Here is a 17,349-nt window from a genome sequence, read left to right on the forward strand (position 1 = left end):
TTACAAAAAATCTTAGTAGTAGTAGTGGTAGTAGTAGTAGTACTACTACTAGAGCAAGAATACATATTTCTTGTTACGAATCATTGACATAGAGCTGGCATAAAAATACGCAATTAGCTATTACTGCACAAATAAGCCTCAACCACACAGTTCATTAAAATCGCCACCGGATTCTACGTCGAAGTCTTCCCAGAAAAGTAGCGAATTCAAATTCAGGCGCCAAACGTTAACGATGAAAAATAAGCTATTTCAGTGGAACTCATCAACGCTCAACTTGCGAACATTATGCCTTTATTTGCATATCAGTATTGATATGGTAAAATATAAAGATATGCTTGGCGACATATTTATGTGTGAATATCGTCGGTGCTGTTAAGCTTCGTTGTGAATTACTACCAGGCGGCTTGATGTACGCACTTACTGTGTAAACCACCTACGAATTAGTAGCGCATTAGCCACAACGTATCATTATACTTATGCCATTTATTGTACATCGCACCTCATTATTACACGGTCCTTAGTACACTATCCTCGTTTGATTTAGTACGTCAGATTACTAACAAATCGACTACGAACCTCTGTATTGGCAAGAATCCGCCGCTGTACATGCGCAGAAGACTAGCAAAGCTACCATTGTTCAAAGACGCACACGTTTACTACAAGCTATCGTTCGCATCTGATGCATACGCTGCCAGCTATTACCAAAAACAAATTTACTCACTATGTGTTACCAGTACGAATATATAAAAATGAGCAGTTCTCATTTTAAATACATTGTCATTACGGTGGTGATTTTGGATTGGATGGGTAGCGTCGGCAGAAACTATTCGCGTATATTCTCTTACTCTGACCTACGTTATCGTGACCTATGTTATCGCAACGGTCAGACTGCGCAACTTCGCTATCGTTCGGAGCAGATCATCTGATGGCTACATTGCGGCCCATCATCAAAATAATACATTTCACTCACATAACAGATACAGCTTCTCTCGCAGAGAACTATCAACCGCTACAACAGCAACTTCGTCCGGTTGTATATAAGAGTATGCAGTCGCAATCGATGCTATACAAGGTCTACCAAATCATTGCAGAATAGAGACAGATAGCCACTCTCGCCCTGATTGCTAAAATCATAGTCGTCATTATATCATCGACTGGCAAATTATATTAAAACTACACGTGTAGAAAATACTTGTCTAGCGCAAAAAAACGCTTTTACCCTACATATACGAATATACATATATATATAAAACGGCCGCTTATCCCATGAAGAACTACAATTAACGTTCATCTGTGCAACTCAATACTCCCTGCTAACTATTATGTACTCCGTATTTATCATCATTTGTCCATAATATCTAATAGTAATGTACGAAAGCATTTCCAGCGCTCACTGTAGAACCAAAAATATAAATACGGATTCGGTATCCTCTTCAGAAACGCAAACACGACGCGGAAACCACTAAGGGGCTCGCACAGCTTTATCATTAACTACGTATCGAACCTGGCCACAGGAGACGCCCGTATATGAACTAAAAAAATACTGCAATCGTAAGCATTGTATATATATAGTATATTTATTCTAGAATATCACGTAATATGAACGCTTCGACATATAAGTAACACTGCAAGTTAATTTAGTAAATAAATAAATATGTATGTGAATAATATTAGTAATAAATAAATGAACGTTTACCGTGAAACGAAGTCTGTGATAGTCTCATACGTGATGCACTTCGCGGTTGACCTCTTAATTGCTACCATTGTAACTCATACAAGTACGCGCATGCGCATTGGCGAGAACCATTACGACGATTACAATACGGACTCGCGCAATGATGGCCTAAATTGACGGTATACCAATGTCGTAGGCAGCGTGTAGATAAGTAAAGTATAATACGATACAATATTAGCAGCTTCTCTCGACAGTACCGAGAGTACCGTACTTTTACAAATGCGTTACATTTATTATAAATACTTATGAAAGGTATATGTTACAGGCGTTCTGCTCCTGCAACTATACTTAGGCTGCTGTCATGTCCAATCTTATTCTGTGTTGTGTACAACTTGCTGGTATCTGAATTAAAGCAAATGTCCCCTATGTATAGTAAAAAAAAAAATTGTAGGTCATTTAAAGGTAGAATACCGGTACCTAATTCCTGATACGTGCCGGTATTGTTTACTACGAGCTTAGGGCAAAATCATAACGGTACTTCCAGTATTGCAAAATTGACCGCGTCACACAATTTTATGTGGCCATCAAAAATTTAACTTGGAAAAGTGCGTTTGGAAGTCGATACTCATTTAGTAAGTACAATTGAGGGCTCACTTATGCTTTAATCGTATATACTACGTTGATGATCCGGTATATACGACATTCGGTAGCTTCCTATTACGTAGCATGAAGAAATAGGTTATTCGAGCACCGCGTATCTGCCCGCTAGAAACAGCGCCCATCCGATGTGTGTGCCAAAGACGTCAACGTTAGTGGGTACGAGCCAGTAGCAACAAATATATCTGAATAGAATTCTCTCTGCACCGCACTGATGTAAGCCTTCGTCGATCTACGCTTGCGTCGGAGTCGCTAGCATTTTGCCCGAATACGCAGACGAACGTATTATGTACTTGGCTACCGCAATCTAAAGGAAGTCGCGATAAATAGTCTTCTACTATAAGCGTAATTGAAGCTTATGATTCATCAGTGGTCGCTCACAATACAGATGAGCAACGAGGTAAGAGTCTTGGCAGACTGAAACAGCTGGCGTGTGCATGTCATTTGGCGCGGCAAGAGCGTGCATTTTCATCATTAAATATTCACTCTTGGCATTAAGGAATATTGACCACGACAGGTCACAGAAAACCGCCTATTTTGGGAAGACCTCGCCCTCTCTGCAAGGTTATATGCCAGCGCGCGTTAGTTCGGTTGCCCGTCTATGACTCTACTTTGGGCGTTAAATGGCGTCGAAGTGCTAACGATAAAATTTCTTAAGAAACGTGCCGGATCTTTTCAATCCGAAGATGAGCTCAAATTTTTTAAAACACGCTCACCGACAGAAGCTAATCAGTTTCTAGTATAAGAAGCGTGTATAGGAACGTGTGGTATTTGGGAAGACTACAAGGGAATTCCGTTACGAAAATAGAACCTGAAATTTGTTTTTTTTTCTATTTCTCTATTCTGTGAAAGGCTTGCTGAAGGCCTGATTCATCAGTACGAGGTCAGCGCGTAATGTTTTACGTAGATCGAGTATTGTATTCTTCTAATGACACGCTAGCACGTGCAACGGACCATGCTTGCGCCGATCACCTCGATTTTATTAAGCTCACATAGCACAAATAGCAAATAGGTAACGTAATGAAATACCTTTCTTACTTGAGGTCAATCATCGTTCGTTAGGTAGCGATCACATCGATCTCTATAAGCCCAAATATTTTGATCGGCTAACCAAAAGGCTGTAGTTAAAAACGTGTGGTGTAAGTTTCGTTATTATTCTAGACGTCAGCGTAACGCCTTCGAGTTTTATGAAAAATGAGTCGGCGATCTGAAAATCCACATAATCACATCGACGCAACGGACGCGGCAAACTGTAACAGAGTGTTGGAAGTGTGAGTGCATGGTGCAACATCAGAGAGACTAAATATGTTTTATTATAATGTGCTCGATTGGGAGATCGTCGCACACATATCGGCCAATTTCCAGAACGGCCACACAGTATCTGAAATGTGAGAATATAGAAATCTCAAATGGGTACGGTGTGTTGACAAAATCTTCCACAACATATTCAGTCTAATATATTCAAAAGAAGGTCGCTTATTCCATATTCAGCACAGGAACGCTTTCTGTTAAGCGTATCGAGTTCATTGAAAAAAGTTTACATGGAACTCCAGCACATTAAAAACATCGAAAGTCGAAGCATCAATCGGTGAAAGACAAGTTTCCAACTGAAGGCGTATAATTAGTATTGCTATTATTATTACGTTAATCGTTATATCATAGTCGATATTAGCTAGCGTTAAATTATTATAAATTAACGTAGTCTTATATTATTGAAGCTAAAGTAATTCTTAGCTTGCCCTACGAGAGGTAGCCTCTCTAAATGAAAGCCGTCTATTGCTCCGAGACGTAGGCCCGCCCGGTGTGAATAATGCCACAACCATGGTAGTATTTGGAGATATGTATCGTAAAACCGTTCAGCCCTATTTTTACAATATGAATATGAAAACATTATATTCGACGTTTTTAGACCACCTCATTCCAAGCTCTTACTTTCGTTCCGATGTGGCCAGCTGCGTATTGCTCTTGGATTGGATCAGTACCCGTGAAGTTAACTAAAATTTCTGAGACCCGATTGGCATTTTCAATTATTTTGTTGCAACAAGGGTTTGACGCGCTCAGATCCTATTGTCTGACAACAATGCATAAGTTCCAAACCACAGTCAGTAATTAGGTGTAGCGAATGCACCAGCAGAACAATGTCAGCGACGCAGTCATCGCGGGTACGCATGCACCTGCTGCAAGATCAAACTGCATATCTGCATTATCCAATGACCATTAAATTTCTGTAACGCATTAACGACGTATTTTAGGGATTAAAAAGCACCCATGTCGTTAAGATTTTCTGGAGTAATTAGAGGATGTTAAGCAGTCGACCTCAATCTACGCCATAGTAGGCTTTAATCAAGCACGTAAAATGCAAACATCTGGAGACACCCATGAACATAAAAAATATGATTGTATGCATCTACGGATGAGGTGCACGACGCTGGATACGTAAAGTTCTTCTACAAAGAAAATTTTCCGTATCATTTGTTGAATGTTCAGTTGTGCATCCACCTTAAACATAAAAAAAAGGCCGGATTATAATATGGTAAAAAAGGGCTGTAAATAAAATGCATACCCAATCCAATATAAGTTGAATTGACAAAAATTAACTTGAACTTTTTACGTCTAATGGGAACAATTTGCATAATGAAGGATTGAAAAGTGCTTCCTGATTATTTAGGCAGAACCACGCTAACTTAACAAAGGAAAATATTAATTGCATCAAAAACTAAAGGCATAACTGATATGAATAGTATTAATTGCATAAGGATATCAAAGATTACAAATTTATGTGACCTTAATCAAGATTGTTGGATCCATATCAGACGCCACCCAGAACTCACATATACGGTACGAACGACATTTTTTATAAGAACGAGCATCATATTTTCACGCTTTTACTTCACGAATAATCGCACGATACACATCGTAGCCATGTAAAGCACTGCCACTAAAAACAAAAAAAAAGAATTAGACAAAGTACACAATGTTCAATATTTCCGCACAGTGCCCGTGCACGTTTTGGTAACAGTTCAACAAAATGAAACTATTTCGGCATTTTTGATAGGTTCGTAGGTAGCAGATATGAACAAAATATAGAATTGCTTGTATTTGTGCCCAAACGTGACCCCGAATATTAGTGTGGCAACTGAATAGCACTTTTGAAGTGTTATTTACAAAAATAGACAACAAAAGAATCAGAATAATATTAAAAAAAAAAATGCTTACTTAATAAATAGGTCATAAACACATGCGGACACAAGCACTAATCAGATATGGCACCTTCCAACGTTCGTGCAAAATTATCTAAACTACGTTCTTATATCTAACCAACGTATTCTAATAATAACCGCTATGATATACATATGTACGCATTATATAAGCAGTGATTAGAAGAACGTTTTCTCAACTTTGCCACAATCATAGTTATGATCCCATTGTGTCTATGGATTGTGGAAACCGCATAATAACATATATGATGAACAAATTTTAAATTAACTTAAGCAGAGCGTGACTTTTGAGCACCTATTAACTCCCTTAAAGGTTGTTGTGTCAACCGCTGCTTATCGCTACTTGCATTACTTGTTTTTAACGAAATAAACACGGCAGAGTAGATTTTCTGTGAATTGTCTGAAATGGAAACAAAGATCGACTTGATTCAATAAATAGCCTATAATAAAGTAGAAAAATGTTACAGACAGACAGACAACAGAAACTTTTTGGAAAACCGAATATCTCACGACGCATGTCGTCAGTCCGTATGTGGAATATTACAATCTTATTACTGGACACGTGAGATGAAATTGGGTTATTCATGAGTCCATTAGCTCAAGCAGTACATCAGAACCCTAGGGAATTACAATAGATACATTAGTCTAGTACAAATCCAATAAGTTGCCAGATAAACGCCTGAGTCCACCACCATCTTTGTAACGAACAGTGACATCTGATGGCTTATGATGTATCACTTTTGCTGTCACTTTATTCACCACTGTAGTTACTCTTGTTTTAGAAACTGAAAAACAACTGCAGACAATGCTTTGTAATTGATAGCAAAATCTTTTTCTGGTTAGCTTTCGGATATAACATAACATGCTAACAGCTCAATAAACATTTATCACACTTGAATATACAGTTTTTTTTCCGCTATGATTTTTTATGATACCTCAACTTCTATATTACTATACGCATCAGGCATGGCTCGACTGTGAACGCAACGTGTATAATCATGACGTTATATATTATTCAATGACTAAGAGCACTACTAGTAGGCGGGTGTCACTCTACTATTCGTTAGCATGGAAAAAACGACAAGATCTGTTCGGAACTACTGCAATAACGCACCTCAACAAGCAAGAAGAGCCAGAGTTGTTCCAACTCATTAAGCGATCGTTTCTCTCTTCACTGCTTTTTTGGCTTTATTCCCCGAATCATATTCGCCGTAGCAGACATGCTGACTTCGCGCACAAACTTGCCACACTTACCCATACTTCTCTCTGTTCTTCTCTGCTTGAACTAGATCAGCCGAAAAAACTCTCGGATGCCAGTACAAGCAGAACGACAACGAAAAGGACGAAGAGCAAAAGAAAAAAGCGAGTGACCGATTGGAGTGATGGAGATAACCCTTTGGGCGAACCCCATGCCGTTCCTATGTATGCCCTCTCTCCAACTTCCATTGAGCAATTCAAGCTATTGACATTTACATTGAAAAGAGGAGGGGGCAAATCGAAGCAAGCAAATCGGTCTGTCATCTGCTGCCGCAACCGCACTGCCAAGGGTAACGGGGGCAGTGGGGCTTTTCTAGGCAAAAGAATTCGTAAAGAGTCGAAAAGTCGACGGGTGAATGAACGAACCAACGTCGGCAAAGATCATATATTCTATATTCATGGAGCGCTGCTACTGTACCAGTTTCCGCCATTGGCTCCAAGCCACTACTACCGCTTACATTCTACCAAGCTAGCAGAGCAGCAAGCAGACTTGGTACGAATTCGGGCCTGGACCAGATAAGTCAATGCGAAGTTGAGCCACGAGCAGCGTGAACAGCCCAAGCGCATAGCTTCACCGGCCAGTTACACCTTCCACATTCAACTTTTTATTACGACCCAAGAAGCAGCGACGTCCAACCCTATTTTACTCACCAGAGGGGTAAACTCAACGGTGCCCACACACACGTTCCCCTCTCACCTTCCCGGCTGTGCCTCGATATCTCCCAAAAGGAGTACAAATCGTGCAAATGCTATGCAAGAGCCAGGACCATATTCAGGTCAAGCCGTTATCCCGTAGTGAAAGGCTAGGTTGGCGTTAACGAATGAAATCAGCGTGAGCTACCGAGTAAGCGCCAAGCAGGGGCTTGAGACTCATGTTCACAGCTCATCACTTTCCTTCCACATGTTAGACAAACGCTAGCAAAGCAAGATTTCTAGCTGCCTTTCGTGGCTCGCTTTGTCTTTTTCGTCACCATCTCTATGGCGACAAAAAAGGCAACTGGTATCAATTCGCGCACGTAGTTGAGGTCGCGTACGCTCCAACTATGTAACTTAGACAAACATACAGATACACGTCCACGGTCCATACTTTGGCTGTACTGTCGTAACTTCTTAGGCTTTATGCTTCGCTCCCATTAGTAAAGAAAACCATATGTAGATCTATGAGAGTCAAAAACTGTTTTTTACCTTTGTCCGTGTCTGATGCTTAGGCCACTCGAAATAACAGAGTACCATGTGGACGTCTGCCGTTTTGACCGTTCTTCTGGAATGGTAAGCCACTTGCGCAGTTATTGCGTGATCTCCTGCAAACCGTTTGAAGACATGGCACGACGACAAAATCCCTGGAAGAAAAACAAACTTACAAGTCTCCTATCTAACCCCGATACTGAAACCAAACTACTACTGTTTCATTCGAACAAACAGACATATGCATTGTTTCTCAGCCTTGAAGAGCTCCTGGACAAACCTAATTTACTCGACGTAGATCTATGACTGAAACTGCGCGAAGCTTTACCTATAGGTCCCGATCACCACTCCCATTCTGCTTCCCTTTACGTCCAATCCTCATCGCTTCACATTTCTCGACGTGCACAGGCCTCTGTTTCCTGTGATTCTCTAACCCTTACCGTCAATACCATGCTTCGCACCTGGTCGGGTCGTTCCGTCGCATTACACAACGAAGTTGGCACAAAGCTGCCGGCGTCGCCACCTCTTCCGTAAAGCAAGCCGTCCCCCTGCTGCAGTCATGTTCACAGCTACTATCCTACTAAATCAACCAGTTTTTCCTTCGTGGTTTTGTCTACAGCTGAGGGCGATGCGTGCCTAGGAGTGCCACCTTTGCTGGGCGCCGCCTTTCATACGCTAATAGCTCTGCACAAGCGACAACCAAGTAATACCATCAGCATCAGACGTAGCTATTGGAAAAGCAGAAAGATTGATTGGTACGTTCTGGATCAGACATCGGAGGGAAGCATTTCAAGGCCCAACGATAATAGTTCGACCTTTTCACTAGCACTACTTCAGCCTCATTCCAGCTGTTTCGTACCGTACCCGTGAAAAGTAAGCAGACAAATCCCTCATCCACGTCGACTCTTGTAAAAGCCATGTATCGCACACCCCATAGTTCAACGTATGATTACGCATTCGCAATCCTTAGCGTACCTACCAGATCTGAAGTCCCGAACAGCAATTTCCCACCCACCTTTGTGTTTTCTATGGCGTCGACGTCGCCTCGTAGTAACTCGTTTCTGCATAATTTCTTTCGCTCGTCTACCTAACGCCCTTTATCTATGCTTAACAAGTTCTACCTAATCCCAAAACGAATCGCTACCAAGCAAACTTTACTCCAGCTATATTCGCACTGCGTAATGCTCATAAGCTTTACCTCACATTGTGTTCTTGAATTTCTGGTATGGTATTTTCTACCACGTAATTTGTCGGCCACTGTTGGCCTTTGTTTTTTTTTTTTCTAGACTCCGTATTTTGGGTCTAAAATGAGAGGTGTAAGCATTTTTTGCTTTTCGAGCACACGGTCGGTAACCAGAATTTAACAATTAAAAAATTGTAAATGAAAAACGCTATTTTTCTATTTACTCCGTTTTATTTTCCTTATTTATTATTTCTTGTTTGAAATATTGAGGCGTTGACTTGCTTGGAGCATGTTCCATTTCAGAGAAATTCTCCGACTGGCATAACTCCATTAAGTGGTTGATTTCGTACGCGATTGGCACCACTTTGGTAAAGCGGGCTATTTATTTCGATAGAACTACCATTTAAATTTACAAAAGAGGCTTATACTCCAGGTTTTATTTATAGATAGATAAATGTACAGAAAGCAACTAACACCTCTCGTGAGGTTAGATGACTAGATTAATGTGCAAACGTAGTTTTATAGATGGGTCACATTGTGAATGTAGTACCTTGAACTGTAACAGAATACCGTGATATATCGTAAGGTTGCTACGCTGTACGCGACAGTTACACCTCACATTACAATGTCCCAAAGTTAAGGGCATTGAGTCGTTGAGGGGCGAGATTTAGGTTTAAATTAAAATTTATATATATTCACATTTGTAGTTTTTGAAATCTGTTCATGCAATGACAACAAAAACCCTGAAACATGAAAGTAATGATCACAGCCTTGAAAATAAGCTACGTCGTATACCATTCGGCAGTATAATCTTTGTACCCGTTTATCAAACAGTGGCTTTGGTTTGACTTCAATTTCAGTTCCGTCAGCTGAAAGCCGGACTCGAAATAACAGCTCTCGTAATATCGACGTTAGTTCTGTTGTTTCTTTGTACAGGCAAATACAATAGTTAGTACATTGTATTCATTTGATTCGTTTTCCCATTGGCTTCAGTCAAAGAAAAAGCCACACAGCTAATAAATTTGAACCGTCAATTATCTGTTTTATATATCAATCAATTGACTGATTTACGGTATTCTCATGACACGACTAAATACTTCGCATGCATACAATGGCAGTTTCAACATCAGTCCGTAGTGTTTCGCTGTGGCCCGTTCTCGTTCCCAATGGCAACAACATCGTGAACCCATTGGTACACTGTCGTCAACCTAATGGCATAATAGTGATTGCACTTATATCAGTACAATAATACTGACACTCCTAGAGTTTAGAAGGATCATGTTCGTCAGAAGACGACGGGAAGACCACCGATGGCGTTTCGGTATGTAACGTCGTCTCACTCTTCGTCCTCTAACTCCTCCAATAGATCCACATACGTAGATAATATATTGAGGTGAAGCTGCTTGAGCTTGCTAAGAGGGGCCAAGCTAGGTTTGTCTCGGCCCGATTCGGGCCATTTGGGATATACATGCTGGCATTACGACGAAAGCCGAAATGTGCTGGAGCTGCTACTACCGAGCACCACTGATGGCTGCGAACGAAGCCATAGTGCATGGCAAGCAGGAGCAGCAGCAACCCTAACGGACTCGCAGCCAGCCGCGATGGTCTCTCGTGGCTTAGCGATAATTCCTATCGATGACGTGGCATGGTAAGCCAAGACAACTAGGCAGTTAGCCAGCGCTTCGGCTTACCCGTGGTATGAGGCACAGCTGACCACTATGTCCCTCTCCGCTCAGTCTCGTGATAGACCCTCGTGGCTACAGAAGAGCTGAGACGATGCTGCCTCCCTCTGTACAAAGTCGTTAAATGCCAACGCTCGAGGGGCTGCACCTTTCTCACTCGGCTCGGTTGTTGTGAAAGGAACTGGACACTAAACAAAATAACAGCAGCTCCAAGGGCAGCTGTCAATGCCTTTGCGATATAGCCCTTCCACTGCCTGCCATCTAGCATGGTCTGACTAACTGTTTGGTAAATAGCAACCACTCTGTTTACTGTTGTCTTATGTTTGATGATTGGCTTCGGGAAACTGCCTTGTTGGAAGCAGAGCAACAGAAGATTGAAACGTACAAAAAAGTTTCTTGGAAATGGTTTGCTGTGATTTGGTTGAGAACGTTACTAGTTAACTTAGGATTTTCTACGCTTATCGTGCAGCGTCAATGTTACCCCGTAATAAGCGAGTTTTTGATAAACAGCCGAATCACACAGTGAACGAAACACTGGTTTATGGAAGCGTCTTGCTTCTATTGAGAAATATAGCTGAGCTGATTACGTTGACGGATCACGGATGGCTAATGGAGAAGTACGTAGAAGAATACGTTGAGTACGTAACCAATCACTCTGTTTGTAGATGGGTAGTTGTAGATGTGGAACTATGAGGCAAAAGCGCCAAGAGATGCCCATAAAAAACGTCGGCAGAAGAACGTCATCGACACTACTTCGGAACCCTGAGTTATTCGTGTGTACGCCTGAAACGATCATTAATAGATATCGTTACTGCACCAGCTGGCCCCAAACCCAAAAAAGTGGTGTTAGGGCTAACAACGCAAACCCAAAGTGGTGTTAGGGCTAGCAACACAAAGTTGAAGTCTGTCTGGAATAATGTTAAAATAACGTACATTAATATAATAAGACACTAACAAACAGGACTGATCAAAGGAAAACCATTTAAGACCTCGTACTACAACAGTAAAACTTAGACACTAACAAGCGGGATTGATCAAAGGGAAACCATTTAAGACCTCGTACTACAACAGTAAAACTTAAGATACTGCAGTGATAAGCGGAGTTATCTCGAACGTCAAATGTGCTGATCACGTGTCCACTTAACGTAGATAAGAGGCGTGGTCGTTCCTTGGTACTATGCGCTAATAAGTGAAATATAATCGCAACAGAAAGCAAGCATAAATAAATTGTTCAAAGACAACTGCAAAAAAAGAATGGTTATGCTGTTTTGCAAAAGAATAAACCTACTTGTTTTGTTAAGAGCCTCTTCCGTCTCGTCAAACGTCCTGTGGGTGAGAAATTTGCGATTGCTCCTAATCGGATCCCGGAACAGTCACGCGGTACTTACAACCCACCGTATTTTCACTTATGTAACCGTTCACTTAAACGCTGTGTTTATCAAGCGGGCATTTGCTTCAGTCTTCGAAACCTTTAGATACCTCCGCGGGCGACTGGCACCTCCAGTGCGACATCCCCAGACTGTAGCTCCAGACCTCGGCAGTGGTACGTACATTACACAGTTGGCAGTCTGATTAGATGTGGCAAGTTAACTAAGTAAATTACTGGTTTCGCCAGTAACGCTTCAAAAGACAATCTTACGCGGCGGTTACGCGTCGTAGCCTCGACACTCGGATCATGCAAGTCGAAAGATCACGTAGATCGAGATTCATTCATCTACAGTTCATCCATAGGGATGACAGCGAATTACGACGGAACGAACAGTTTCTCTAACTCGGGAGGACTGACTGATACGTCCACATCGCGAAACGTTCCAAGATGCAGCGCTGGTATCTATTTTTTTTTTGAACAGGGATTACCTGCTTTTCGCATTAATTTTGCGTTTGTTTTTCTGGTATTGTACCTATGCTGTTACTTCAGCAAGCACTCGTGTAGCTGGGTTCAAATTCGCAGCGGTGTCTCTCCTCTTGAATCTCCGACGGTCCAATGAAAACATACCTATGAAAAACGGATTCTAACGGTAGATTCCGCACAAAGCACAATACACCCATTCTACCTACTCGCTACCTTACCCCCCCCCCTCCCCACATATATATACACTTATATATCTTACCCCTTTATATATATATATATATACACTTCCTCTCCCCTCATACATATATATGCTTGAATATGATCTGCTTGGAAAATACTATTTTGCAAACGATACTATCCCGTATGTCAGCGACGCAGTTGCCTTTCGCTGTCTCTTCAGACTGCTCAATGCCTGATTCGTTCGATACTTGACTCGAACAAACCAGTAATGCACAAACGGTATATGACTAATCGTCGTCTGACGTTAGCATGCGTGCTTCCTGCGTGAGTACAGACGGAAATTTCCGAATTTCAAGTAAGAGTTTCTTAAGATGATCACGATACTAAATAAACCATTCGACAGATGCTTGGCAAAAGAGATCATAACAATTCAGTAGATAAACATAGAATTTTTAATATATATATATATGTTATATGATATCCAACTAACCGCATCACACGAGTAGCGAAAGCCGGTATGGTGATGGCCTACTATTCACTCAATTGTAAGGTAGCTCATCTCGTATCTGTTGAACTGCAATGAAAAAGTTCAGCTTCGCTAAGATGGTGTCACAATCCAATCCATTTCGCTGTAACGGCGTTTTGCAGAGTCCCCGATTGCACTGTTGCACATTCCACGACCCCTGAACCGCTAAACAGCATCAAATTTACGTTCCCCCCTCACTAAATACTTAGATTTAGTATCTAGTAACGATTAGTCTATACGTGCTCATAATCAAAATGAGGGTGGCTAACTGCTTCGCATAGCTTCTGAATATGCTAAATTAACGACTAATGTGTCGCGTGCAGATAGGCAAATTTCGTACGAAGAGACAATTACCATAAGGAGTTCATCAATGGTAGCCAAATGGTTTTCCGCAATTGTGCTAGCCATGGTACCATAATCCAGGTAGGACACGCAATGTTGGTTAGATTAAGCTGAGAACAGGCTCAACGATGGATGAATTTTTCATACTTCTGCCGATTATCATGCCGTGTTATCATTACGCACTTTGCTATTTAGTTGTGAGGTAGTCGCTTGCTTTCATTGAATGGCCAATGACGATGTAGAGGTATAGTGCAATAAATGCTTTCCAATGCGACTTGAGGCGATTCGACATGACATTTGGTATTTAGCTTTAAATGAACGCGCTATTCACTGGGGACGTTACGGCAGAATAAGCTATAGAGGATTTGCTCTTGAGAATCGCCGATATCACACTCGACCTGGACTACTGGCCTATCGATACAGCTACGCGTACTGTACACTTTGGTGGGATCACGAATCGCCAAGCCGGAGGTTAAAACTTGCACTAATCGAACAACTAGATCCCGAGATGTAATTATCTTTGCTGATTAACGAGAAGGAGTCATTTCTGCAGACTCGAAGCTTTGTACTTGCCAAATAACTGTTCAGGTAACGGTGGCTAGAGTATCCAAGTACGAAGTATAGGGATTGAGCAAGATGCCGGACAATAGGACGAAGGTCAATGGCAAGCGCTTATAACTGGCACGAAACGCATTATGAATTAAGTGCCGATCAGTTTTGCACCTGCCTGTTCATATTTTGATACCGGTATTTTAACGGGTTTTGAACTCAAAGATCTTGCGTAACTTTTGAGTTAGTTTTACGGATGGATGAAAAGGCAAATTAATATTGCATATTAGCAAGTATGGTCTTTCCGGTTCGGCTCGTTCAATGACAGTTAATTATAAAGCCGGTCTCCATGAAAGCTCAAGACAAGGATGAATCGCTGAGGAGTTCATGCGGCAGCGACGGTCCTAAAGAAGTAGATATACGTCACTCAATTTGAACACTCGCCTGCGGTAAGTTTGACATTTATGAGCAATTCCTCTAGGCCTCGTAAGATAAGATTCTTCGATGGTTTCAGTCGATAATTTGTAGCGGTCTCAATGTAAAAGCAGCTTCCATTAGATGAACCATGCACATAAAATCCGCCTTCTCTTTGTTCTCTTTGCTATTTATAAATAGTAGCCTGGGTGATGTATTACTTGTGAAGTTGTGTTGTAAAGCGGCGCCACCCGATATCCATTCTTTCATGTAGCTAAGGATAAAAACAACTGTACATGTATTGCTTTGTTCACACGGTTAAGCGCCACAGCACACTTACATATGCGACACCCACCGGAGAAAACGAGGACATCTGACCTAGATAGAACTCAGTAGATTTTTATGTTCCCCGTATCCTCAAACCCTGCCTGCAGTATGATGCGCACTCTGTCGAAGGACCCTTGGCACCTGCCAACCATTGCATCTTGCCGACGTAGCAACCAATCGACACTACGAGTGACCATTAGGTGAAACATGGAGCGTGTTAAGAGACGTATCACGTTGTGAGCCATAAGGATACTAGGCACTAGCATTAATAACTACTATCGCCTTTGCAACGTGGCTCTATTACAAAGGAAGTCGCTGTTACGGGAAGCGACAGTTTATGCTGTTGGTCATGTGACTCCCATCACTGGAGTGTCTGATTGTACGGCGGACGAGTGCCAACTTGCCAAAATACGCTTCGTATCGTGATAGCTACAGGAGATATTTATCATGATACGTATGTGGACATACCGGAGAAGAGTCAAAAGACTGACTAACACAGGATGCCGACGGAACTCGCTATTTAACCTTGGTGCTGTTGGAGCTTGATTGACGCGTTCAATAGAGTCAAGGGTTGTTATGCTGAGACTAATACGGAAAAGCTGGATGACGAACGAAGGAACGATTGTCAATCGAGCGGGTCGGATAGTAACTGAAAAAAGATACCACACATCACAGCATAAAGGAACACTAAATAACGTTCTGAAATAACATTGTAGGAATTTGTTTATTCTTGATTAATTATATAAGCAACGAGTAAATCATAGCAAGCGCGTTGGGTATAACCGTTTTTACTTACCATAAAGAACAGTCGATGTGGTGGCAATTGGTGACAGTATCATTAAAATCGCAGCATCGCCTTCTGCTTGACTGGTCGGAGTTACACAAACATAGAAAGACGAGCTGAAAGACTTGATGAACTGCACACGGATCACTGCTGGTAGTCACAATACACAAAAAGTTCGAAGGGGTCCTCACACTTTTTCCGTTGGATGAGCGAATTTACTTTGACATTGTTTCCAGTTGAATCAGTGGACGAATTGTAACGCGTTTCCAACTCTGACGTTTTTTCCAGTTGCATCAGCAAGGGTCTTTTTAAATGCGTTCCAAACGTTAAGGGTGAATTATCAACACATGCGGAAAGATTTAACCGTAACGGCTTTCGGAACGTCGTACCCTGTACGTCCGTTGTGCCTTGTGCGCCGTGCTATAGAATCATCCTTTAGCATCCAGGTCCTGTATATTAGCAATCCCGGCAAATTCTATCTACCGCCTTTTCCCACTATGTTATCCCGTGGTAAAATCTAGCAGAGAAAGTTGCACTTGGACTGAATCTACTGCATCTAATGCTTTATATACTATGGTCTATGGTGCTTCGCGTTAACCTATGTTATTATTAGACCGAAAAGCATATTTCAGTTCATTCTAGAGGCGTACCGTGAAAACCTCGGTTCATTCTAGAAACGTACCGACAAAGCTACATCAAGACCTTATGGCACGGAGGCCCGACTATAAATGAAAACAGGCGGCGCAGAAAGTCTTTACTTCAGTTACCGTGTACAGTTGTGAGCCATCGATACCAACAATGAATGCTGGGCGTCATAAGCATTATAATGCTATTACAGCGCATATGAACATTTTCAGAGTAGTTTGAACTATGATAAGAAACCTGTTCATGAACATTTCGTTCCTATGTACATTTCGTTCCTATGTACATTTCGTTCCTACGTACATTTTGTTCCTACGTACATTTTGTTCCTACGTACATTTTGTTCCTACGTACATTTTGTTCCTACGTACATTTTGTTCCTACGTACATTTTGTTCCTACGAACATCGCGTCTTTACGAACATCGCGTTTTTACGAACATCGCGTTTTTACGAACATCGCGTTTTTACGAACATCGCGTTTTTACGAACATCGCGTTTTTACGAACATCGCGTTTTTACGAACATCGCGTTTTTACGAACATCGCGTTTTTACGAACATCGCGTTTTTACGAACATCGCGTTTTTACGAACATCGCGTTTTTACGAACATCGCGTTTTTACGAACATCGCGTTTTTACGAACATCGCGTTTTTACGAACATCGCGTTTTTACGAACATCGCGTTTTTACGAACATCGCGTTTTTACGAACATCGCGTTTTTACGAACATCGCGTTTTTACGAACATCGCGTTTTTACGAACATCGCGTTTTTACGAACATCGCGTTTTTACGAACATCGCGTTTTTACGAACATCGCGTTTTTACGAACATCGCGTTTTTACGAACATCGCGTTTTTACGAACATCGCGTTTCTA

General features: G+C 41.5%; 1 protein-coding gene across 25 annotated transcripts in view; it reads right to left on the reverse strand.

Moving 5' to 3' along the window:
- LOC111255081 (uncharacterized) overlaps positions 1-17,266 on the reverse strand; it is a 32,786-nt gene extending 15,520 nt beyond the window's left edge. Inside the window, exons 1-5 of one of the 25 annotated variants that reach the window (XR_015318132.1) lie at positions 15,844-17,265; positions 15,516-15,696; positions 7,993-8,147; positions 5,164-5,270; positions 1,553-4,831 (exon numbers count right to left, since the gene is read on the reverse strand). Coding sequence is in view for 8 of the 25 variants with exons in the window: in XM_086976357.1 (XP_086832483.1) it covers positions 8,012-8,147; positions 15,516-15,696; positions 15,844-15,886 (360 nt within the window). In the remaining 17 variants the exon portion in view is untranslated. Of the gene's footprint in view, positions 1-1,552; positions 8,148-9,577; positions 11,641-12,145; positions 13,210-13,318; positions 15,697-15,843 lie in introns of those variants that run through there. The other 24 variants (XR_015318129.1, XR_015318130.1, XR_015318136.1 and 21 more) reach the window with 24 other exon arrangements.
- Between the last annotated feature and the right edge of the window lie 83 nt (positions 17,267-17,349).

This window comes from Varroa destructor, unplaced genomic scaffold (genome assembly GCF_002443255.2).
Source record: "Varroa destructor unplaced genomic scaffold, Vdes_3.0 BEIS01000420.1, whole genome shotgun sequence".
Taxonomy (NCBI): domain Eukaryota; kingdom Metazoa; phylum Arthropoda; class Arachnida; order Mesostigmata; family Varroidae; genus Varroa; species Varroa destructor.